General features: G+C 52.5%; 1 protein-coding gene across 3 annotated transcripts in view; it reads left to right on the top strand.

Annotated features, from left to right (window-relative positions):
- Positions 1–22,361, top strand: part of LOC137362503 (carnitine O-acetyltransferase-like) — a 45,299-nt gene extending 22,938 nt beyond the window's left edge. For 2 of the 3 annotated variants that reach the window (XM_068026885.1, XM_068026886.1), the window contains exons 5-12: positions 4,554–4,607; positions 5,315–5,477; positions 6,266–6,440; positions 7,698–7,876; positions 8,817–8,917; positions 11,322–11,441; positions 12,798–12,920; positions 22,019–22,360. In XM_068026885.1, coding sequence (XP_067882986.1) covers positions 4,554–4,607; positions 5,315–5,477; positions 6,266–6,440; positions 7,698–7,876; positions 8,817–8,917; positions 11,322–11,441; positions 12,798–12,920; positions 22,019–22,283 — 1,180 coding nt within the window. In that variant the 3' untranslated portion in view covers positions 22,284–22,360. Of the gene's footprint in view, positions 1–4,553; positions 4,608–5,314; positions 5,478–6,265; positions 6,441–7,697; positions 7,877–8,816; positions 8,918–11,321; positions 11,442–12,797; positions 12,921–22,018 lie in introns of all 3 variants that reach the window. The other variant, XM_068026888.1, reaches the window with a different exon arrangement.
- Positions 22,362–23,582: the final 1,221 nt, after the last annotated feature.

Raw genomic sequence — 23,582 nt, 5'->3', positions numbered from 1 at the left:
ACATGTGCCAGGCAATGACCATCTCCAACAAGAGAGAATCTAACCATCCCCCCTTGACATTCAACGGCATTACCATTGCTGAATCCCCCACTATCAACATCCTAGGGGCTACCATTGACCAGAAACTGAACTGGAGTAGCCATATAAATACCGTGGCTACAAGAGCAGGTCAGAGGCTAGGAATCCTGAGGCGAGTAACTCACCTCCTGACTCCCCAAAGCCTGTCCAAAATCTACAAGGCACAAGTCAGGAGTGTAATGGAATACTCTCCACTTGCCTGCATGGGTGCAGCTCCAACACTCAAGAAGCTCGACACCATCCAGGACAAAGCAGCTCGCTTGATTGGCACACCATGTACAAACATTCACTCCCTCCACCACCGACGCACAGTGACAGCAGTGTGTACCATCTACAAGATGCACTGCAGCAATGCACCAAGGCTCCTCAGACAGCACCTTCCAAACCCACGACCTCTACCAACTAGAAGGACAAGGGCAGTAAATACATGGGAACACCACCACCTGCAAGTTCCCCTCCAAGTCACACACCATCCTGACTTGGAACTATATCGCTGTTCCTTCACTGTCGCTGGGTCAAAATCCTGGAACTCCCTTCCTAACAGCACTGTGGGTCTACCTACCCCAAATGGACTGCAGCGGTTTAAGAAGGCACCTCACCACCACCTTCTCAATGGCAATTAGGGATGGGCAATAAATGCTGGCAAAGCCAGTGACGCCCACATCCCATGAATAAATTTTAAAAAAATGCCACTCATAACTTTGTAAACCTCTATCATGTCGCCCCTCCACCTCCGTTGTTCCAGTGAAAACAATCTGAGTTTATCCAACTTCTCCTCATAGCTAATGCCGTCCAGACCAGGCAACATCCTGGTCAACCTCTTCTGTACCCTCTCCAAAGCCTCCACGTCCTTCTGGTAGTGTGGTGACCAGAATTACATGCAATATTCTAAGTGTGGCCTAACTAAAGTTCTGTACAGCTGCAGCATGACTTGCCAATTTTTATACTCTGTGCCCCGACCGATGAAGGCAAGCATGCCGTATGCCTTCTTGACTACCTTATCCACCTGCGTTGCCACTTTCAGTGACCTGTGGACCTGTACGCCCAGATCTCTCTGCCTGTCAATACTCCTAAGGGTTCTGCCATTTACTGTATACTTCCCACCTGTATTGATCTTCCAAAATGCATTACCTCACGTTTGTCCGGATTAAACTCCATCTGCCATTTCTCCGCCCAAGTCTCCAGCCGATCTCTATCCTGCTGTATCTTCTGACAATCCTCATCACTATCCGCAACTCCACCAACCTTTGTGTCGTCCGCAAACTTACTAATCAGACCAGCTACATTTTCCTCCAATTCATTTATATATACTACAAACAGCAAAGGTCCCAGCACTGATCCCTGCGGAACACCACTAGTCACAGCCCTCCATTCAGAAAAGCACCCTTCCACCGCTACCCGCTGTCTTCTTTGACCGAGCCAGTTCTGTATCCATCTTGCCAGCTTACCTCTGATCCCGTGTGACTTCACCTTTTGTACCTGTCTGCCATGAGGGACCTTGTCAAAGGCTTTACTGAAGTCCATATAGACAACATCCACTGCCCTTCCTTCATCAATCATCTTCGTCACTTCCTCAAAAAACTCAATCAAGTTAGTGAGACACGACCTCCCCTTCACAAAACCATGCTGCGTCTCGCTAATAAGTTCGTTTATTTCCAAATGGGAGTAAATCCTGTCCCGAAGAATCCTCTCTAATAATTTCCCTACCACTGACGTAAGGCTCACCGGCCTATAATTTCCTGGATTATCCTTGCTACCCTTCTTAAACAAAGGAACAACATTGGCTATTCTCCAGTCCTCTGGGACCTCACCTGTAGCCAATGAGGATACAAAGATTTCTGTCAAGGCCCCAGCAATTTCTTCCCTTGCCTCCCTCAGTATTCTGGGGTAGATCCCATCAGGCCCTGGGGACTTACTTACCTTAATGCTTTGCAAGACACCCAACACCTCCTCCTTTTTGATAACGACATGACCCAGACTATCTGCACTCCCTTCCCTGGACTCATCATCCACCAAGTCCTCTCTCTGACTCCGTGGGTAGCATCCTCACCTCTGAGCCACAAGGTCATGGGTCCATATCCCACTGCACAGACTTGAGAGCCTATAATCTAGTCTGACACTCCCAGTGCCAGTACTGAGGGGGTGCTGCATTGTCTGAGGTGCTGTCTTTGTGATAAAACATTAAAATGGGGCCCTGTCTGCCCCCTCAGGTGGATGTCAAAGATCCCACGGCCATTATTTTGAAGAAGAGCAGGTGAGCTCTTCCCAGTGTCCTGGCCAATATTTATCCCTCAATCAATAAAACAGCTAACCTGATCATATATTCCATTGCTGTTTGTGGGACCTTGCTGTGCACAAATTGGCTGCCACATTTCCTACATTGCAGCAGTGACTACACATCGAAAGTACTCATGGGCTACAAAAGTAAAGGCAGTCAACCGTGGATAACGAAGTTAAGGATTGTATAAGATTAAAAAGAAAGGCCTATAAAGTTGCTAGAAATAGTAGTAAACCTGAGGATTGGGAGGATTAAGTTAAGGGGCAGGAGGCTTAGAGGGAATTTGAGGAAAAATGTTTTCACCCAGAGGGTCATGGAATCTGGAACACACTGCCTGAAGAGGTGGTAGAGGCAGGAACCCTCGCAACATTTCAGAAGTATTTAGATGAGCGCTTGAAATGCCATAGCATACAAGGCTGCAGGCCAAGTGCTGGAAAATGGGATTAGAATAGGTCGGTGCTTGATGACCGGCACAGATACGATGGGCCGAAGGGCCTGTTTCTGTGCTGTATGACTCAATGATTATATAATACAGCAAAGGAAGATGAAGAAACTGATAAAGAAAGGGAGAGTAGAATATGAATGTGAGCTGACAGGACCTGATATTCTACATCCCAGAGTGTTGAAAGAGGTAGCTATGGAGATAGCGGATGCATTGGTGATCATCTTCCAAAATTCTGTAGATTCTGGAGCGGTTCCTACAGATTGGGAGGTTGCAAATATCACCCCACTATTTAAGAAGGGAGGGAGAGAATAAACAGGGAATTACAGACCTGTTAGCCTTATACCAGTCGTTGGGAAAATGCTGGAATCTATTCTAAAGGATGTGATAAATGGACACTTGAATAATCATGATCTGATTGGGCAGAGTCAACATGGATTTATGAATGGGAAATCATTAAAGCACATGGGATAGAAGGTAATATACTGGCATGGATTGGTTAACAGGCAGAAAGGAGAGATTAGGGATAAATGGACATTCTCGCGTTGGCAGGCTGTGACTGGTGGGGTACTGCAGGGATCAGTTGTTCACAATATATATCAATGATTTGGATGTGGAGACCAAATGTAGTATTTCCAAGTTCGCAGTTGACACAAAACTAGATGGGAATGTGTGGTGAGGAAGATGCAAAGTGGCTTCAAGGGGATTTGGACAGACTTAGTGAGTGGACAAGAATGTGGCAGATGGAATATAATGTGGAAAAATGTGAGGTTATCCACTTTGGTAGGAGGCACAGATGTGCAGAGTATTTCTTAAATGGTAGGAGATTAGAAAGTGTAGATGTACAAAGGGACCTGGGTGCTCTTGTTAATAAGTCACTGAAAGCTAGCTTGCAGGTGCAGCAAGCAATTAGGAAGACTAATGGTATGTTAGCCTTTATCGCAAGAGGATTTGAGTACAGGAGTAGTGAAATCTTGCTTCAATTGTATAGAACTTTGGTTCGACCACACCTGGAGTACTGTGTGCAGTTTTGGTCCCCTTACCATCGGAAGGATATTATTGCCATAGAGGGAGTGCAACAAAGGTTCACCAGACTTGTTCCCGGGATGGTGGGACTGCCCTATGAAGAGAGATTGGAGAAACTGGGTCTGTATTCTCTAGAGTTTCGAAGAATGAGAAGTGATCTCATTGAAACCTACAAAATACTTAGAGATAGACAGGGTAGATGCAGGTAAGATGTTTCCCCTGGTTGGGGAGTCTACAACCAGGGGACACAATTTCCAAACAAGGGGGAAGTCACTTAGGACAGAGATGAGGAGAAATGTCTTTACTCAGAGGGTTGTGAATCTTTGGAATTCTCTACCCCAGAGGGCTGTGGAAGCTCAGTCATTGGGTATGTTTAAAGCAGAGATTGACAGATTTCTAAATACAAATGACATAAGGGGATGTGAGGATAGTGTGGGAAAAAGGCATTGTAGTGGATGATCAGCCAAGATCATACTGAATGATGGGGCAGGCTCGATGGGATGAATGGCCTACTCCTGCTCCTATGTTCCTAAAGCATTTGGGACTTCCTGTGGTGGTGAAAGGCGCTATAGAAATGCAAATCCTTTATTTCTGGGAATGTGGCCCTCGCCGAATGTTAATGAGTAACATTGCTGCAGATAGTCAAAAGCAGAGATCGCTCCTGGTCTAGCATGGCCTGTTGCACTTAGTTGGTGTTCAATACAGACGTCTGTCTCAACTCTCTAACAGGTTTGCTGCCAAGCTGATCTCTGGTGTTCTGGACTTTAAAACCATGATTGACAAGTAAGTACTGAATCACATTCCGTCACTAAACTGAGATGAAAGATAAAGGAAATGGGGATTGTTTATGTCAGAGTGGTGCTTACCAGGGAACTGGTGGGTAATATAGATTTGACAATTAATGGGAATGTTAACTTAGCCCCATTGATTAACAGCAAGTACCAAAAGTGCAGTATAAATCAGGTGATTCCACACAGGTTTCCCCTCAATCTATCAGGCAGTTTGCCACAGGAACACTGCTGCCAATTGTACAAAGCACTTCTTCCAGATCCCCTTAAAACAACAACTTACATTTATATAGCACATTTAACATAGTGAAACATCATTAGGAGCGTAATCAAAATTTGCAGCTAGATTGAGACATTAGCACAGCTGAACTAAAGCTTGATCAACGAGTTAGGTTTTAATGAGCATCTTAAAGGAGGAGAGAGAGGCAGAGAGGTTTAGGGAGGGAATTCCAGCGTTTGGGAGCCAGGCACGGCTGCCAATGGTGGAACGTTGTAAATTGAAAATGCGCAACGTGCCGGAATTTGAGGAGCACAGTGATCTAGGAATGTTGGAGGAAGTTACAGAGATAGGAAGGGCCAAAGTCATGAGGGAATTGAACAGAAGGATGAGAATTTTTTAACTTGCTGTGCTCGCTGTTACTGCTCTGTACCGTCTATAAGACTGAATAGATGAAGACTTTCCCCTCTCGTTCTTTCTCACAGTGAGACCCTTCCTGTGGAGGCTCTGGGGGGCAGCCCACTCTGCATGAACCAGTACTACCAGATTCTCTCATCCTGTCGGATCCCGGGTTCCAAAAGCGATTCTGTCGTCAACTATAGTCAGACTAAAAAACCAACACACATTACAGTTGTGCACAACTTCCAGGTGGGTTTCTTGCAGGTGTTTAAGCTTAATGATGTTCCTATCGTTTTGAAGTTTTCTTTTCCTCATGTTTCCCGCCCCCCCCCCCCCCCCCCCCCCCCATTCCATCTCCTATTCTGGCGGAACAGAGGAATTGCTAGATTAATAAAGACCAGGGCCCATCTAATTAACCACCTACCATCCTGGTAGTCCCATTTTACAATGATAATGGAGTTGAATAATCACAGCGATCAATCAGAACCAGACAAGTGAGGAAAACCCACAGTGGTGAAGAGCTTTGGGAACCATAGGTCAATGTCACCTGTTCCTCTCGGGCACGTTACACTCACCACATGTCGTGTCTCAAATTACTCACAGATTGGGTCCTAATATATTACTTCCTGTCCAATATGTCAGAAAAGGTGTTACGGGGTGGGATTGCGCAGCTCGATGAACAGTGATTACTTTCCAGTACCTTGTGCAAGAGACCATTAGTCACGTGAGCTGAGACTTTGAGCGGTGTCAGAAAAAGGCAGCCTATTCAAGTGTCGTGGGCTTCACAGTAGGCCCGATCCAGCCTTGAGCTCCATGTCCAGGGTTTATTCCCTGGTGATCAGGAGTGAGGACTCTGACTGATTATTTACCCAATCCACTCCACTCCAGGGGCACTGAGGCCAACTGAAAACCACTTAATATTACTCCAGATGAGATTGTTATCTCAGCCCAGTACCAGAGGGTTGACCTTGACCCGCTCTGATCTGTGTCCTTCAGTTCCACAGTTGAAGTTAATGATTGCTGTCTGTATTTTGCAGTTCTTTGAGCTGTTTGTGTACAACAGTGATGGCAGCCCCCTGACTGTGGACCAGATTTATATGCAGTTGGAGAAGATCTGGCACTCGTCACTCCAGACAAACAAGGAGCCGATCGGGATCCTTACAACCGGCCATCGAAACAGCTGGGCGAATGCTTACAACACTCTTATTAAAGGTTGGTCTCCTGAAAACACCCAGCACACAAGGGAAGGAATAACTTGATGCCATCCTATACTTTGAGGGTCCCAGTGTGTTCTGTGAGTAAGTCAAATGCCTGGGAGTGAGGAAGAGACAGAGAGAGAGCCCGGGACCCAGGAATAAAGTGCTTGGAAGCGAGGGAAAGAGTCAGCGGGACCCAGGAGTTAAATTCACGGATGATTGTAACTGCCACATGGCAATATTTTCACGAGTCTAAGATATCCTAAAAAGTGACAGTGAAGCAAGACCATTTATAATCAGCCTGGGAACCATTACTGTGTATCTTCTACTTTTTGTTTCTCTTCCTAAATGTGTGATAACTGGGTCCAGTATGTAGACACCAGCTCTCCAGTACCTCTTCTGAGTGGCCATTCATCACAAAAGCATATTTTGGTGTCCAGTGGCATAGTGGGTTGCATTCCCATCACTGAATCAGAAGGTCATGGGTTCAAACCCCACTCCAGGGACTTTGAGAACATAATCCAGGCTGACACTCCCAGTGCAGCACTGAGGGAGCACCGCAGTGTCGGAGGGGGCATAAACGAGGGAGCATCTCCCTGTCGGAGGAAGCGGTACCAAGGGAGCAACTGGCTGTCGAAGGTACCGTCTATCAGATGAAATGTTAAACCGAGGTCCCATATTCCCTCTCACAGAGATATAAGAGATATCTCTGCACTTTTTGAAGAAAAACTGGGGAGTTCTCCTTATGTCCTGGCCAATATTTATGGCTTAATCAACAACTAAAACATCATGATCTGGCCATTGTCACATTGCTATTAAAAACTGGCTCCCTCATTACAACAGTGACAACAATTCAATTGACTGTAAAGCATTATGGCAGGTCCTGAGGACATGAAAGATGTTATGGAAATGCAAGTCTTTATTTAATCCTGGAATGTAATTTTGATGCCCAGTCTGATCTCCTGTTTATCCAACACTCATGCAAGTCCACATACCGGTGGGAATTGTTTGGGGATCAGGAGCAGGACCCCGGGGTCACAGTGGCCAGTTACAGCCCCTCTATCAGAATTTCGGCTGAAATCAGCCAACTCAGCATAGACTGGGTTGCATGCTCACACTGAACTGTGAATGTGTATCAAAGGATAATTCACCGTCGTATTTTGTGGTAATGGAATACATTATAAATAATTATTTGGGGTGGCAGAGTCAACTTCAGCTGTATTGCTGTTCTGCTTCATTTTGAGGTTGTGCTTGTTTTGTTTGCTCCCTCCAGATAAGGTTAACAAGGAGTCTGTTAAATGTATCCAGAGAAGCATCTTCACTGTCAGCCTGGACGCTCCAGTGCCAAAGGTGTCAGATGAACTTTATATGAGCCACATAGCAGCACAGATGCTGCACGGTGGTGGCAGTCGGTGGAACAGCGGCAACAGGTGGTTCGACAAAACGCTACAGGTGCGAGGCGGGAAGAAACACTAGTCTGGCTGGTGGGCAGTGAGCGGAGTGCATGTGTGTCTATCTGGGGAGTCTGGTAGTATCAGTATGTGTGTCTGGGTGCAAGCGAGGGTGCATCTGGAAGCGTGAAACTTTAATAATTCTGCATGTGAATTTTTTCCAAATATTTGACTGAATTTTTAAACTTTATTTTCCTGTTTTAAAGGTTCTTTTGTTTTCTCAGCTCTTCCGACTCCTCTTCTGGAAGCACCAGCCCTCGGGGGAGGGAGAGAGAGACGGGACATCGGGTACACTCGTACCTGGCTATTAGATAGCAGCCCAAAGCACCTCTTGCCCCCCCCCCCAACCCCTCCTGCTCCTCTTCCTCCTCCTCCTTCCACACCACCCACTCCTCGGCTCCTGCCTCTCCTTGCTGACTTTCTCTTCCCGTCCCCTCACTCTATTCCACTCATGAGCAATGACTTCCTGCCCCCCAGCTTCGGCATTCTCCGTTTTCTCTGTCCTAATGTATGAATAAAACAAATATTTTTTTTTTTAGTGTTGAAAGAATCTGACCTGAGCTGCTAATCCTCCCTTTGAGTAGAGATCCACAGATACGGGTCACTCTCCAGTGCCACATCTAAGGGGCCTTTTTTAAAAATCCGCAACAGGCTGTTCGACCACAAGGGGCATTCAACCCGAGCTAGATCCTATCCTCAACCAACATGCAGATACGTTGTCAGATTCCAGCAGGGGTTACTGGACAGTGGTGAAGAGAAGAGAAAACTGTGGCTAATTTTTCTTTTGATTCCCAATCCCAGCACCGCTCCCTAGCACCACCCCCCCCCGCTCCCCCCACCACTCTCGCAAACCTGAGGTATAGCAGCCAGTGGCAGCACCTCTCACTGTCCCAACTGAGAACAGCTAACATAACTTATATCTTTTTGGGGTTTTTCTCCAGTTCATTATCGGAGAGGATGGATCTTGTGGTTTGGTTTACGAGCATTCTCCATCAGAAGGACCGCCCATTATTGCTTTACTGGACCATGTCTTTGAGTATTGGTAAGATTCTAGATTCATTTATTTTATTCACAGGATGAGGGCATCACTGGCCAGGCCAGCATTTATTGCCCATCCCTAATTTCCCTTGTGAAGGCGGTGGTGAGCCGCCTTCTTGAACCGCTGCTGTCCTTGGAGTGTAGGTACACCCACAGTGCTGTTAGGAAGGGAGTTCCAGGATTTTGACCCAGTGACAGTGAAGGAACGGCGATATAGTTCCAAGTCCGGATGGTGTGTGACTTGGACGGGAACTTGCAGGTGGTGGTGTTCCCATGCATTTGCTGCCCTTGTCCTTTTAGGTGGTAGAGGTCGGGGGTTTGGAAGGTGCTGTCTAAGGAGCCTTGGTGCATTGCTGCAGTGCATCTTGCAGATAGTACACACTGCTGTCACTGTGCGTCAGTGGTGGAGGGAGTGAATGTTTGTAGATGGGGTGCCAATCAAGTGGGCTGCTTTGTCCTGGATGGTGTTGAGCTTCTTGAGTGTTGGAGCTGCACCCATGCAGGCAAGTGGAGAGTATTCCATCACGCTCCTGACTTGTGCCTTGTAGATAGTGGACAGGCTTTGGGGAGACAGGAAGTGAATTACTCGCCACAGAATTCCCAGCTTCTGACCTGCTCTTGTAGACATAACATTTATGTGGTAAATAATGTCACAAATGTGGTCATTTATATTACAAATTTTGTGGGCGGGCTCGCAGGATGAGGGAACAGGTCAGAATACAAAATTTCCCAGTTACCTAGGAAGCGGTGAATGTCTGGATGTGGGTCTGGCTCTTTCATGTTTGTCCTTTTGTTACCCTCTCTCCCCCTGTTCTCCGCCATTGATGCCAAATACCTCGCCCAGTCAGGCAGCCCACTGCCAGGGCTCAGCCAGTGCCAGTCAAAACTGATGGTAAGGTTCATCGAATCTTACAGCACAAAAGGAGGCTATTCAGCCTATCGTGCCTGTGCCAGCTCCTTGAAAGAGCGCTCCAATTGGTCCAACACCCCAGATGTAGGAGATGTAAGAAAGACTTGGTTGCACAGCACCTTTGATGATCTCAGCACACCACAAAACATCTAACAGCCAATGAAGTACTTTTGAAGTGCAGTCACTGTTGTAGGAAACGCAGCAGGCAATTTGCGCACAGCAAGATCCCACAAACAGCAAGGGGATAATGACCATATAGTCGCTTTCAGTGATATTGGGTGAGGGATAAATATTGGTCAGGTCACTGGGGAGAACGCCCCTGCTTCTCTTTCTATATAGTGCCATGGGATCGTCCACCTCAGAGGGCAGACGGAGTCTTGGTTTAGTGTCTCAACCAAAAGACGGGCCCCTCTAACAGTGTAGTGCACCCTCAAGACTGCATTGGGAGTGTGGGCTTGGATTATGTGCTCAAGTCTCTAGAGTGGGGTTTGAATCGGTAACCTTCTGACTCGGGCAACATTGCTACCCACTCGCTCGCTAATCTGTGGAATTCTTTTCCCCAGAGAGCAGTGGAGGCTGGGTCATTGAATTTATTCAAGGCTGAGTTAGATAGATTTTTGATAGGGAAGGGAGTCAAGAGTTATAGAGAGCAGACAGGAAATTGGAGTTGAGAGCACAACCAGATCAGCCATGATCTTATCGAATGGCAGAGCAGGCACGAAGGGCCGAATGGCCTACTGTTGCTCCTATGTTCCTAGCCATGGCTGGCAAGTGAGCAAACCAGGGATAACATTCCCTCAGACCCTTCCCACCACTTCCCGCAATTGGTAACCTCCTGTGCCGAGAGTAGCAAACCCTCCCCATCTCCTACTGTTCAGTGGCTTGATCTGCAAATTGTGATTTGACGAGATGGGATTTTGAAATACCTGGCTGATCATACAGCACAGAAGGAGGCCATTTGGCCCATTGTGTTTGCGCAGCTCTTTGAAAGAGCTATCCAATTAATCACCCATCACATTCAGGGATCCCCTGCTCCCTGTACAAGTATCCTCTGGCAAGCAGGCTGCAGAGGCCTGACAAAAAGGACACATCTTCAAAAAAAGAAAAGGAAAGATTTCGATTGGGTCGACGTAATGAAGATGGTTCCACTTGTCGGGTGGCCAGAACTAGGGGCCATCAATATAAGATAGTCACTAATAAATCCAACTGAAAATTCAGGAGAAACGTCTTTGCCCAGAGAGTGGTGAGAATGTGGAACTCACTACCACAGGGAGTGGATGAGGTGAATAGTATAGATACATTTAAAGGGAAGCTGGATAAACATGAGGGTGGAAGAATAGAAGGATATGGTGATAGGGTGAGAGGAAGTCGGGTGGGAGGAGGATTGTGTGGAGAATAAACACCAGTACAGACTGGTTGGGCCGAATGGCCTGATCGTGCTGTAAATTCTATGTAATCCCTAAATAAACAAACACTCATTGAGTCTCTTGTATTTCAGCAACACCTCAGTGATGATTCGTTCTCCCATGATTCCACTGGCCATGCCTCGGAAGCTCCGTTTCAACATCACGCCTGACATAAAGAGGGACATCGAGAAAGCAAAGCAGAACCTCAACATGTGAGAACTTTTTCTTAATATTCATTCTCGGGATCTGGGCATTACTGGCAGGGGGGCATTTAGTGCCCATCCCTATTCACCCCTTGAGAAGGTGGTGGTGAGCTGCCTCCTTGAACAACTGCAGTCTGTGGGGTGCAGGTACGCCCACAGTGCTGTTGGAGAGGGAGTTCCAGGATTGTGACCCAGCAACAGTGAAGGAACAGTGATATAGTTCCAAGTCAGGATGGTGTGTGGCTTGGAGGAGAACTTGCTGCAATGGTACAGGGCCTTGGTGAGACTACACCAGGAGTACTGTTTACTGTTTTGATCTCCTTACCTTAGAGGGAGTGCAATAAAGATTCACTGGATTGATTCCTGGGATGAGAGGGTCCTCCTATGAGGAGAGATTAGGTAGAATGGGCTTATTTTGGCAGCAATTTAGAAGAATGAGATGATTGCATTGAAACCCTCTGTGAGGGCTTGAGTGGATAGACACGGAGAGACTGTTTCCGCCTGGCTGGAGAGTCTCGAACTGAGAGCAAAGTCTCGGGATGAGGGCTGAACCATTTCAGACTGAGAGGAGGAGAAATTTCTTCACTCAAAGGGTTGCGAATCTTTGGAATTTTCTACCTCAGAGAGCTGTGGATACTCAGTTGTTGAATATGTTCAAGAATGAGGCTGGTAAATTTTTGGGCACCAAGGGAATTGTGCGATTTGGGCGATAGTGTGGAAAGGTGGAGTGGAGGTCGAAGATCAGCCGTGATCATATTGAATGGTGGGGCGGATTTGAAGGGCCGAATGGCCTCCGCCAGCTCATATTTCTTATGATCTTACATTTTTTTATGTTTAACTTGGAGAGCTGTGTGCCATCACCTGGGTAAAGAATTATATTTTATTCTGGAGGCAGTTTCTCTGACTCGATGGGTAAATGCATGTTGTACCAGGTGCCCAGGTCCAATCCCCTCCACCATGTTAACCCCCCCCCCCCCCCCCCTCCCCTCAGCGAAGCATCTGGAAGGTTTGGGATGAAGGTAGTGAGGGTGCAATTGGCCTCAGTGCCCCCATACTACTGTGGATGGAGAGTACAATCAACCATGGCTCTTGTCCCTTTTTTGCCATCCAACGACTCTTACTGGAAGGTGTGTGCATGTCCGGTGAGGGCTTGGCTCTGATGTCCCATACGGTTGAATAGCCCACCGACACACATTGTCTGGGCTCGTAAATGAAGTATGGCCACTTATGGGAGAACCAGCAAGTGGAGAGCCGGTGCGGACACGATGGGCCAAATGGCCTCCTTCTGCACTGTAACAATCCTGTAATTCTAATGATGGCTTTGTTGACAGTGGTGACGTTAATGTTGTCCTCCTTTCTCACTAGGATGGTGCGTGACGTTGATATAAAATGCTTCGTGTTCCAGCACTTTGGAAAAGATTTTGTGAAGTCCCAGAAGATGAGCCCGGACGCCTTTATCCAGGTCGCTCTGCAGCTGGCTTATTACAGGTGTGAGAATCATCACTCCACACCCACTCTGCTTATTTGTTCCTCACCTGTCCAGTACATAGATTGACACAGCATAGAAGGGGTCATTCAGTCCATTGTGCCTGTGCCAGCTTTCTGAAAAAGAGTTATCCCTGCTCTTTCCCCATAGCCCTGCAAATATTTCCCCTTCGAGTATTTATCCAATTCCCTTTTGAAAGTTACTATTGAATCTGCTTCCACTGCCCTTTCAGGCAGCGCGTTCCAGATCACAACAACTCACTGTGTAAAAAAGAAAAATTAATTCTCCTCCTATCCCCCTCTGGTTTTTGACAATTACCTTAAATCCTTTGCCAATGGAAACAGAGTAAATAAGGAAAAACCCTTTTATAATGTTGAACACCTCTATTAAATCTCCCCTTAACCTTCTCTGCTCCAAGGAGAACAATCCCAGCTTTTCCAGTCTCTCCATGTAACTGAAGTCCTTCATCCCGGGGATCATTCTAGTAAATCTCCTCCGCGCTCTCGCCAAGGCCTTGACAAAGCCCCTGCCCCAGCTCAGTGAGTAACCCCAACAAGACCAAACAAACAGTTGCTGGGTTTCAGAGTCGGCCAATCCAAGCTCTGATTTGACCCTTCCGCCCACCAACTCCCACTCCCATTGCAGCTTCACTCCAATGGAACTCCCTCACAGATGGGAGGTGGTGCAAACATTCGTTCTGCATCTTCAAGCACCAGTACTGTACCCTCTCCTCCGCCTCATTGAACACTTGACTGACTGTCTGTTCACAGGAACAGGAGGAGGCCATTCACCCATCAAGCCAGTTCCACCATTTGTTTAGATGATGGCTGAATTGTTCTCATCTCCATTTACCCGCCTTGGTTCTATATCCCTTAATCCCCTTACCCAACAGAAATCTATCAATCTCAGTTTGGACATTTTCAATTGACCCCCAGCCTCAACAGCTTTTTGGGGGAGAGAGTTCCAGATTTCCACTCCCCTCTGTGTGAAGAAGTGCTTCCTGACATCACCCCTGAACGGCCTGGCTCTAATTTTAAGGTTCTGCCTCCTTGATCTGGACTCCCCCCACCAGAGGAAATAGTTTCTCTCGATCTATCCTATCAAATCTTTTAGTTGTTAATAGTTCAATTAGATCAGCCCTTAATCTTCCACTCTCAGCTGAATACAAGCCTAATCTCTGCAACCTGTCCTCATAATTTAACCCTTTAAACCCTGTTATCAATTCTGGTCAATCTGCGCTGCGCCCCCTCCAAGGCCAATATATCCTTCCTGAGGTGCAGTGCCCAGAACTGAACACAATTACTGCATCTATTCCTGGTTTTCTCACCATTCTATTTCCTGAGTGCAATAAACTGAGGATGTTGGGTCAGTGAATGCATGGATAGAAATGTAGGAATTGCTAGATTGAAAAATGATCAAAATCCATTGAGTTCCCCTTTTACCATCCTGGTAGTCCATGATCTAATGATAATGGAGTTAGAGATTGATCGCTGTGATCAGTCAATATCAGTGAGTCTCCAACAGAGCCAGACATGAGGTGAGGTAAACCACCAGTGGAGAAGAGCTTTGGCAACCCGAGGTCCAAGTCACCTGTTCATCCCAAACACACTACACTCACCATGTCTCAAATTATTCATAGACTGGGTCCCAAAATGTTATTTGAAAATGGAAGTGAGACTTGTGTTTATACAGCACCTTCTCACATCTCAAAAATTCAGATACTTGGATGTACAGCTATTTTTTCTTTTTAATTTGTTCATGGGATGTGGGCATCACTGACAAGGACAGCATTTATTGCCCATCCCGATTGCCTTTAAGAAGGTGGTGGTGAGCTGCCTTCTTGAACCGCTGCAGTCCATTTGGGGTAGGTACACCCACAGTGCTGCAAGGGAGGGAGTTCCAGGATTTTGACCCAGCGACAGTGAAGGAACGGCGATATAGTTCCACGTCCGGTGTGACTTGGAGGGGAACTTGCAGGTGATGGTGTTCCCATGCATTTGCTGCACTTGTCCTTCTAGTTGGTAGAGGTCGCGGGTTTGGAAGATGCTGTCTAAGGAGCCTTGGTGCGTTGCTGCAGTGCATCTTGTAGATGGTACACACTGCTGCCACTGCGTCAGTGGTGGAGGGAGTGAATGTTTGTAGATGGGGTGCCAATCAAGCAGGCTGCTTTGTCCTGGATGGTGTCGAGCTTCTTGAGTGTTGTTGGAGCTGCACCCATCCAGGCAAGTGGAGAATATTCCATCACACTCCTGGCTTGTGCCTTGTAGATGGTGGACAGACTTTGGGGAGTCAGGAGGTGAGTTACTGATGTCAATAGGATTGGCAGTGTTATTTAAGGGCCTTTGTGTAACTTTTTGACTGACTAACCAAGATTGAACCCACTGCTGACAGCAAGGTCCAGATTAGCAGTTTAACACACGGAAGCGCGGCACAGTGGCGCAGTGGTTAGCACCGCAGCCTCACAGCTCCAGCGACCCGGGTTCGATTCCGGGTACTGCCTGTGTGGAGTTTGCAAGTTCTCCCTGTGTCTGCGTGGGTTTTCTCCGGGTGCTCTGGTTTCTTCCCACAAGCCAAAAGACTTGCAGGTTGATAGGTAAATTGGCCATTATAAATTGTCACTAGTATAGGTAGGTGGTAGGGAAATATAGGGAGAGGTGGGGATGTTTGGTAGGAATATGGGATTAGTGTAGGATTAGTATAAATGGGTGGTTGATGTTCGGCACAGACTCGGTGGGCCGAAGGGCCTGTTTCAGTGCTGTGTCTCTAATCTAATCTAATCTAATCTAATCTAAATTGCGGGAAGGGCTGCCCAATGGTTGCCATGGTTGCAAGCGCTGATCTCCCTGAACTCCATGGTGGAATAAGCTGCTAACAATCACATGGACATTGGGGTGAGGTACCTGAGGGTAGTTGTCAACCCTCCAGGGTTGCTCTCGAGTTACTAGGAATTGATGATTAATCTCCTGTAAGTAACACAAGAGCAAAATCTATAAGGGCACTAAAAAAAAAATTTTCTTTGAACATTTTCCTTTGTTAATTATATTTTAAAAACTTTGAGGTGAGAGCAAGGCTGTTTGACCGGGTGAGGGCAGTTGAAGGCAAGAGGCCATGTGTTGAAACCTCCAGGAATAAATCCAACCAAAGTTGGGAACTCTTAACTAGAGGGAAGTTGAAACCATTTGGACCTGTATTTTCTCCCCGCTCCACAGCTAGTCATTGCCTTCCCCTTCCCCCGCCCACCCCCATCCCCCTCCCTGTATTCCCCCCCCTCGACTCCTCCCGTCCGCCCCCTCTCTCTACTTCTCCCCACCCCCGTCCCTCCCCCTCTCTCTACTTCTCCCCCTCCCGTCCGCCCCCTCTCTCTACTTCTCCCCCCCCCCGTCCCTCCCCCTCTCTCTACTTCTCCCCCCCCCCCGTCCCTCCCCCTCTCTCTACTTCTCCCCCGTTCCCCCCCCTCTCTACTTCTCCCCCGTCCCCCCCCCTCTCTCTACTTCTCCCCCCGTTCCCTCCCCTCTCTCTACTTCTCTTCCCCCCCCGTGCCCCCCCTCTCTACTTCACTCCCCCCGTCCCCCCCCTCTCTACTTCACTCCCCCCGTCCCCCCCCCTCTCTACTTCACTCCCCCCGTCCCCCCCTCTCTCTACTTCTCTCCCCCCGTCCACCCTCTCTCTACTTCTCTCCCCCGTCCCCCGCTCTCTCTACTTCTCCCCCCGTCCCCCCGCTCTCTCTACTTCTCCCCCCGTCCCTCCCCTCTCTCTACTTCTCCCCCCCGTCCCCCCCCTTTCTACTTCTCCCCCCGTCCCCCCCCTCTACTTCTCACCCCGTCCCCCCCCCTCTACTTCTCACCCCGTCCCCCCCCCTCTACTTCTCCCCCGTCCCCCCCCTCTACTTCTCCCCCCGTCCCCCCCTCTCCCCCCGTCCCCCCCTCTACTTCTCCCCCCGTCCCCTCCCCTCTCTACTTCTCCCCCGTCCCCTCCCCTCTCTACTTCTCCCCCTGTCCCCTCCCCTCTCTACTTCTCCTCCCGTCCCTCCCCTCTCTACTTCTCCCCCCGTCCCCTCCCCTCTCTACTTCTCCCCCCGTCCCCTCCCCTCTCTACTTCTCTCCCCCCGTCCCCCCCTCTCTTTACTTCTCCCCCGTCCCTCCCCTCTCTACTTCTCCCCCGTCCCCCCCTCTCTCGACTTCTCTCCCCACGTCCCCCCCCACTTCTCTCCCCCCGTCCCCCTCTCTCTACTTCTCTCCCCTCGTCCCCCTCTCTCTACTTCTCTCCCCCCGTCCCCCTCTCTCTACTTCTCTCCCCCCGTCCCCCTCTCTCTACTTCTCTCCCCCCGTCCCCCTCTTTCTACTTCTCTCGCCCCGTCCCCCCCCTCTACTTCTCTCCCCCGTCCCCCCCCCTCTACTTCTTTCCCCCGTCCCCCCCCCTCTACTTCTCTCCCCGTCACCCCCCCTCTACTTCTCTCCCCCGTCCCCCCCCCTCTACTTCTCTCCCCCGTCCCCCCCCTCTACTTCTCTCCCCCCCCCTCTACTTCTCTCCCCCCCCCTCTACTTCTCTCCCCCCCCCTCTACTTCTCTCCCCCCCCCCTCTACTTCTCCCCCCCCCCCTCACTACTTCTCCCCCCCCCCTCTCTACTTCTCCCCCCCCCTCTCTACTTCTCCCCCCCCCTCTCTACTTCTCTCCCCCCCCCCTCTCTACTTCTCTCCCCCCCCCCTCTCTACTTCTCTCCCCCCCCCCTCTCTACTTCTCTCCCCCCCCCTCTCTACTTCTCTCCCCCCCCCTCTCTACTTCTCTCCCCCCCTCTCTACTTCTCTCCCCCCCCTCTCTACTTCTCTCCCCCCCCTCTCTACTTCTCTCCCCCCCTCTCTACTTCTCTCCCCCCCCTCTCTACTTCTCTCCCCCCCCCTCTCTACTTCTCCCCCCCCTCTCTACTCTCCCCCCCCCTCTCTACTTCTCTCCCCCCCCCCCCTCTCTACTTCTCTCCCCCCCCCCTCTCTACTTCTCTCCCCCCCCCTCTCTTCTTCTCTCCCCCCCCCCTCTCTACTTCTCTCCCCCCCCCCTCTCTACTTCTCTCCCCCCCCCTCTCTACTTCTCTCCCCCCCCCTCTCTACTTCTCTCCCCCCCCTCTCTACTTCTCTCCCCCCCCTCTCTACTTCTCTCCCCCCCCTCTCTACTTCTCTCCCCCCCCCTCTCTACTTCTCTCCCCCCCCCTCTCTACTTCTCTCCCCCCCCCCCTCTCTACTTCTCTCCCCCCCCCCTCTCTACTTCTCTCCCCCCCCCTCTCTACTTCTCTCCCCCCCCCCTCTCTACTTCTCTCCCCCCCCTCTCTACTTCTCTCCCCCCCCTCTCTACTTCTCTCCCCCCCCCTCTCTACTTCTCTCCCCCCCCCTCTCTACTCTCTCCCCCCCCTCTCTACTTCTCTCCCCCCCCCTCTCTACTTCTCTCCCCCCCCCTCTCTACTTCTCTCCCCCCCCCTCTCTACTTCTCTCCCCCCCCTCTCTACTTCTCTCCCCCCCCCTCTCTACTTCTCTCCCCCCCCCCTCTCTACTTCTCTCCCCCCCCCTCTCTACTTCTCTCCCCCCCCCTCTCTACTTCTCTCCCCCCCCCTCTCTACTTCTCTCCCCCCCCCTCTCTACTTCTCTCCCCCCCCTCTCTACTTCTCTCCCCCCCTCTCTACTTCTCTCCCCCCCTCTCTACTTCTCTCCCCCCCCCCTCTCTACTTCTCTCCCCCCCCCCTCTCTACTTCTCTCCCCCCCTCTCTACTTCTCTCCCCCCCTCTCTACTTCTCTCCCCCCCCTCTCTACTTCTCTCCCCCCCCTCTCTACTTCTCTCCCCCCTCTCTACTTCTCTCCCCCCCCTCTCTACTTCTCTCCCCCCCCTCTCTACTTCTCTCCCCCCCCTCTCTACTTCTCTCCCCCCCCTCTCTACTTCTCTCCCCCCCCTCTCTACTTCTCTCCCCCCCCTCTCTACTTCTCTCCCCCCCCTCTCTACTTCTCTCCCCCCCCTCTCTACTTCTCTCCCCCCCTCTCTACTTCTCTCCCCCCCCTCTCTACTTCTCTCCCCCCCTCTCTACTTCTCTCCCCCCCCCTCTCTACTTCTCTCCCCCCCTCCTCTCTACTTCTCTCCCCCCCCCTCTCTACTTCTCTCCCCCCCCCTCTCTACTTCTCTCCCCCCCCCCTCTCTACTTCTCTCCCCCCCCCTCTCTACTTCTCTCCCCCCCCCCTCTCTACTTCTCTCCCCCCCCCTCTCTACTTCTCTCCCCCCCCCTCTCTACTTCTCTCCCCCCCCCTCTCTACTTCTCTCCCCCCCCCTCTCTACTTCTCTCCCCCCCCTCTCTACTTCTCTCCCCCCCCTCTCTACTTCTCTCCCCCCCCTCTCTACTTCTCTCCCCCCCTCTCTACTTCTCTCCCCCCCCTCTCTACTTCTCTCCCCCCCCCTCTCTACTTCTCTCCCCCCCCCTCTCTACTTCTCTCCCCCCCCCCCTCTACTTCTCTCCCCCCCCCCTCTCTACTTCTCTCCCCCCCCCCTCTCTACTTCTCCCCCCCCCTCTCTACTTCTCTCCCCCCCCTCTCTACTTCTCTCCCCCCCCCTCTCTACTTCTCTCCCCCCCCCCCCCTCTCTACTTCTCTCCCCCCCCCCCCCTCTCTACTTCTCTCCCCCCCCCCCCTCTCCTTCTCTTCCCCCCCCCCTCTCTACTTCTCTCCCCCCCCTCTCTACTTCTCTCCCCCCCCTCTCTACTTCTCTCCCCCCCCCCTCTCTACTTCTCTCCCCCCCCCCTCTCTACTTCTCTCCCCCCCCCCTCTCTACTTCTCTCCCCCCCCTCTCTACTTCTCTCCCCCCCCTCTCTACTTCTCTCTCCCCCCCCTCTCTACTTCTCTCCCCCCCCCTCTCTACTTCTCTCTCCCCCCCCTCTCTACTTCTCTCCCCCCCCCTCTCTACTTCTCTCCCCCCCCTCTCTACTTCTCTCCCCCCCCTCTCTACTTCTCTCCCCCCCCCCTCTCTACTTCTCTCCCCCCCCCTCTCTACTTCTCTCCCCCCCCCTCTCTACTTCTCTCCCCCCCCCTCTCTACTTCTCTCCCCCCCCCTCTCTACTTCTCTCCCCCCCCCCTCTACTTCTCTCCCCCCCCTCTCTACTTCTCTCCCCCTCCCCCCCCTCTCTACTTCTCTCCCCCCCCCCCTCTACTTCTCTCCCCCCCCTCTCTACTTCTCTCCCCCTCCCCCCCCTCTCTGCTTCTCTCCCCCCCCCCCCCGTCCCCCCCCTCTCTGCTTCTCTCCCCCCCCCGTCCCCCCCCTCTCTACTTCTCTCCCCCCCGTCCCCCTCCTCTCTACTTCTCTCCCCCCCCCCGTCCCCCTCCGTCCCCCCCCCTCTACTTCTCTCCCCCCCGTCCCCCCCCTCTCTACTTCTTCCCCCCCCCCCCCCCGTCCCCCCTCTCTACTTCTTTCCCCCCCCCCCCCCCCGTCCCCCCTCTCTACTTCTTCCCCCCCGTCCCCCCTCTCTACTTCTCCCCCCCCCCCCCGTCCCCCCTCTCTACTTCTCCCCCCCCCCCCGGTCCCCCCTCTCTACTTCTCTCCCCCCCCCGTGCCCCCTCTCTACTTCTCCCCCCCCCCCCCGTCCCCCCTCTCTACTTCTCCCCCCCCCCGTCCCCCCTCTCTACTTCTCCCCCCCCCCCGTCCCCCCTCTCTTCTTCTCCCCCCGTCCCCCCCCTCTCTACTTCTCCCCCCGTTCCCCCCCCTCTCTACTTCTCTCCCCGTCCCCCCCCTCTCTACTTCTCTCCCCGTCCCCCCCCTCTCTACTTCTCTCCCCCCGTCCCCCCCCTCTCTACTTCTCTCCCCCCGTTCCTCCCCCTCTCTACTTCTCTCCCCCCGTTCCTCCCCCTCTCTACTTCTCTCCCCCCGTTCCTCCCCCTCTCTACTTCTCTCCCCCCGTTCCTCCCCCTCTCTACTTCTCTCCCCCCGTTCCTCCCCCTCTCTACTTCTCTCCCCCCGTTCCTCCCCCTCTCTACTTCTCTCCCCCCGTTCCTCCCCCTCTCTACTTCTCTCCCCCCGTTCCTCCCCCTCTCTACTTCTCTCCCCCCGTTCCTCCCCCCTCTCTACTTCTCTCCCCCCGTTCCTCCCCCCCTCTACTTCTCTCCCCCCGTTCCTCCCCCCCTCTACTTCTCTCCCCCCGTTCCTCCCCCTCTCTACTTCTCTCCCCCCGTTCCTCCCCCTCTCTACTTCTCTCCCCCCGTTCCTCCCCCCCTCTCTACTTCTCTCCCCCCGTTCCTCCCCCTCTCTACTTCTCTCCCCCCGTTCCTCCCCCTCTCTACTTCTCTCCCCCGTTCCTCCCCCTCTCTACTTCTCTCCCCCCGTTCCTCCCCCTCTCTACTTCTATCCCCCCGTTCCTCCCCCTCTCTACTTCTCTCCCCCCGTTCCTCCCCCCCTCTCTACTTCTCTCCCCCCGTTCCTCCCCCCCTCTCTACTTCTCTCCCCCCGTTCCTCCCCCTCTCTACTTCTCTCCCCCCGTTCCTCCCCCTCTCTACTTCTCTCCCCCCGTTCCTCCCCCCCTCTCTACTTCTCTCCCCCCGTTCCTCCCCCTCTCTACTTCTCTCCCCCCGTTCCTCCCCCTCTCTACTTCTCTCCCCCCGTTCCTCCCCCTCTCTACTTCTCTCCCCCCGTTCCTCCCCCTCTCTACTTCTCTCCCCCCGTTCCTCCCCCTCTCTACTTCTCTCCCCCCGTTCCTCCCCCTCTCTACTTCTCTCCCCCCGTTCCTCCCCCTCTCTACTTCTCTCCCCCCGTTCCTCCCCCTCTCTACTTCTCTCCCCCCGTTCCTCCCCCCCTCTCTACTTCTCTCCCCCCGTTCCTCCCCCCCTCTCTACTTCTCTCCCCCCGTTCCTCCCCCCCTCTCTACTTCTCTCCCCCCGTTCCTCCCCCTCTCTACTTCTCTCCCCCCGTTCCTCCCCCCCTCTCTACTTCTCTCCCCCCGTTCCTCCCCCCCTCTCTACTTCTCTCCCCCCGTTCCTCCCCCCCTCTCTACTTCTCTCCCCCCGTTCCTCCCCCCCTCTCTCTACACAGGAGATGAGCAGGAATCCACCTCCCTTCACCATCTTGCTGTGCTTGTGTCTCCCGTCAGGATTTACGGGGAGCCGTGTGCAACCTATGAAAGTGCCTCCCTGCGGATGTTTCACCTTGGACGCACTGACACAATCCGCTCGGCGACAGTCGAATCCTCAGTCTTTGTCCGGGCCATGGATAATCCACAGCTCCAGGTACTCGTCCCTCCGAAATCCCACCTTTATCTCACAAACAAAACCTCTTCTGGGGGCAAAGAATGTATTAACTTGGAGGCTCTGCCAGACTACAGAGCTGATATCACACAGAGTTTTGATGAAGTATAGTTGGGGAGAAACTGTCTGAAAGTCGGTCCCAAAGAGCACGGATCATAAATAATTGGCAGAAGAACCAGAGGGGGCAATGAGAAGAAATATTTTTTACACGGTGAGTTGTTGTGAGCTGGAACGCGCTGCCTGAAAGGGCGGTGGAAGCAGATTCAATAGTAACTTTCACTCTTGTAACTTGTAACTTGCCCTCCCTTCCGATACATCGCCCAGATTACTTTCTAAATCAATTCGACAGCATCATGATGTCGCCCTCTCTACTTCTCCACCTTTCCCTCTTCTACCCCCTCACGCTCTCTCGACCACCCTTCCCCCCCCCCCACGTCCCCCCCCCACTTCCCCCCTTCCCCCCCCACTTCCCCCCTTCCCCCCCAACATACCCCCTTCCCCCCCACTTACCCCCTTCCCCCCCACTTACCCCCTTCCCCCCACTTACCCCCTTCCCCCCCCACTTACCCCCTTCCCCCCCCCACTTACCCCCTTCCCCCCCCACTTACCCCCTTCCCCCCCCACTTACCCCCTTCCCCCCCCCCACTTACCCCCCCCCCCCCCCCACTTACCCCCTTCCCCCCCCACTTACCCCCTTCCCCCCCACTTACCCCCTTCCCCCCCCACTTACCCCCTTCCCCCCCCACTTACCCCCTTCCCCCCCCACTTACCCCCTTCCCCCCCCACTTACCCCCTTCCCCCCCACTTACCCCCTTCCCCCCCCACTTACCCCCTTCCCCCCCCCACTTACCCCCTTCCCCCCCCCACTTACCCCCTTCCCCCCCCACTTACCCCCTTCCCCCCCCACTTACCCCCTTCCCCCCCCACTTACCCCCTTCCCCCCCCACTTACCCCCTTCCCCCCCACTTACCCCCTTCCCCCCCCCACTTACCCCCTTCCCCCCCCACTTACCCCCTTCCCCCCCCACTTACCCCCTTCCCCCCCCCACTTACCCCCTTCCCCCCCCCACTTACCCCCTTCCCCCCCCCACTTACCCCCTTCCCCCCCCCACTTACCCCCTTCCCCCCCCCCACTTACCCCCTTCCCCCCCCCCACTTACCCCCTTCCCCCCCCCCACTTACCCCCTTCCCCCCCCACTTACCCCCTTCCCCCCCCACTTACCCCCTTCCCCCCCCACTTACCCCCTTCCCCCCCCACTTACCCCCTTCCCCCCCCACTTACCCCTTCCCCCCCCACTTACCCCCTTCCCCCCCACTTACCCCCTTCCCCCCCCACTTACCCCCTTCCCCCCCCCACTTACCCCCTTCCCCCCCCCACTTACCCCCTTCCCCCCCCCACTTACCCCCTTCC

This window comes from Heterodontus francisci, unplaced genomic scaffold (genome assembly GCF_036365525.1).
Source record: "Heterodontus francisci isolate sHetFra1 unplaced genomic scaffold, sHetFra1.hap1 HAP1_SCAFFOLD_1637, whole genome shotgun sequence".
Lineage (NCBI taxonomy): Eukaryota > Metazoa > Chordata > Chondrichthyes > Heterodontiformes > Heterodontidae > Heterodontus > Heterodontus francisci.
The sequence above is the reverse complement of the archived record's forward strand: the minus strand, read 5'-3'. Positions and strand labels throughout refer to the sequence as shown.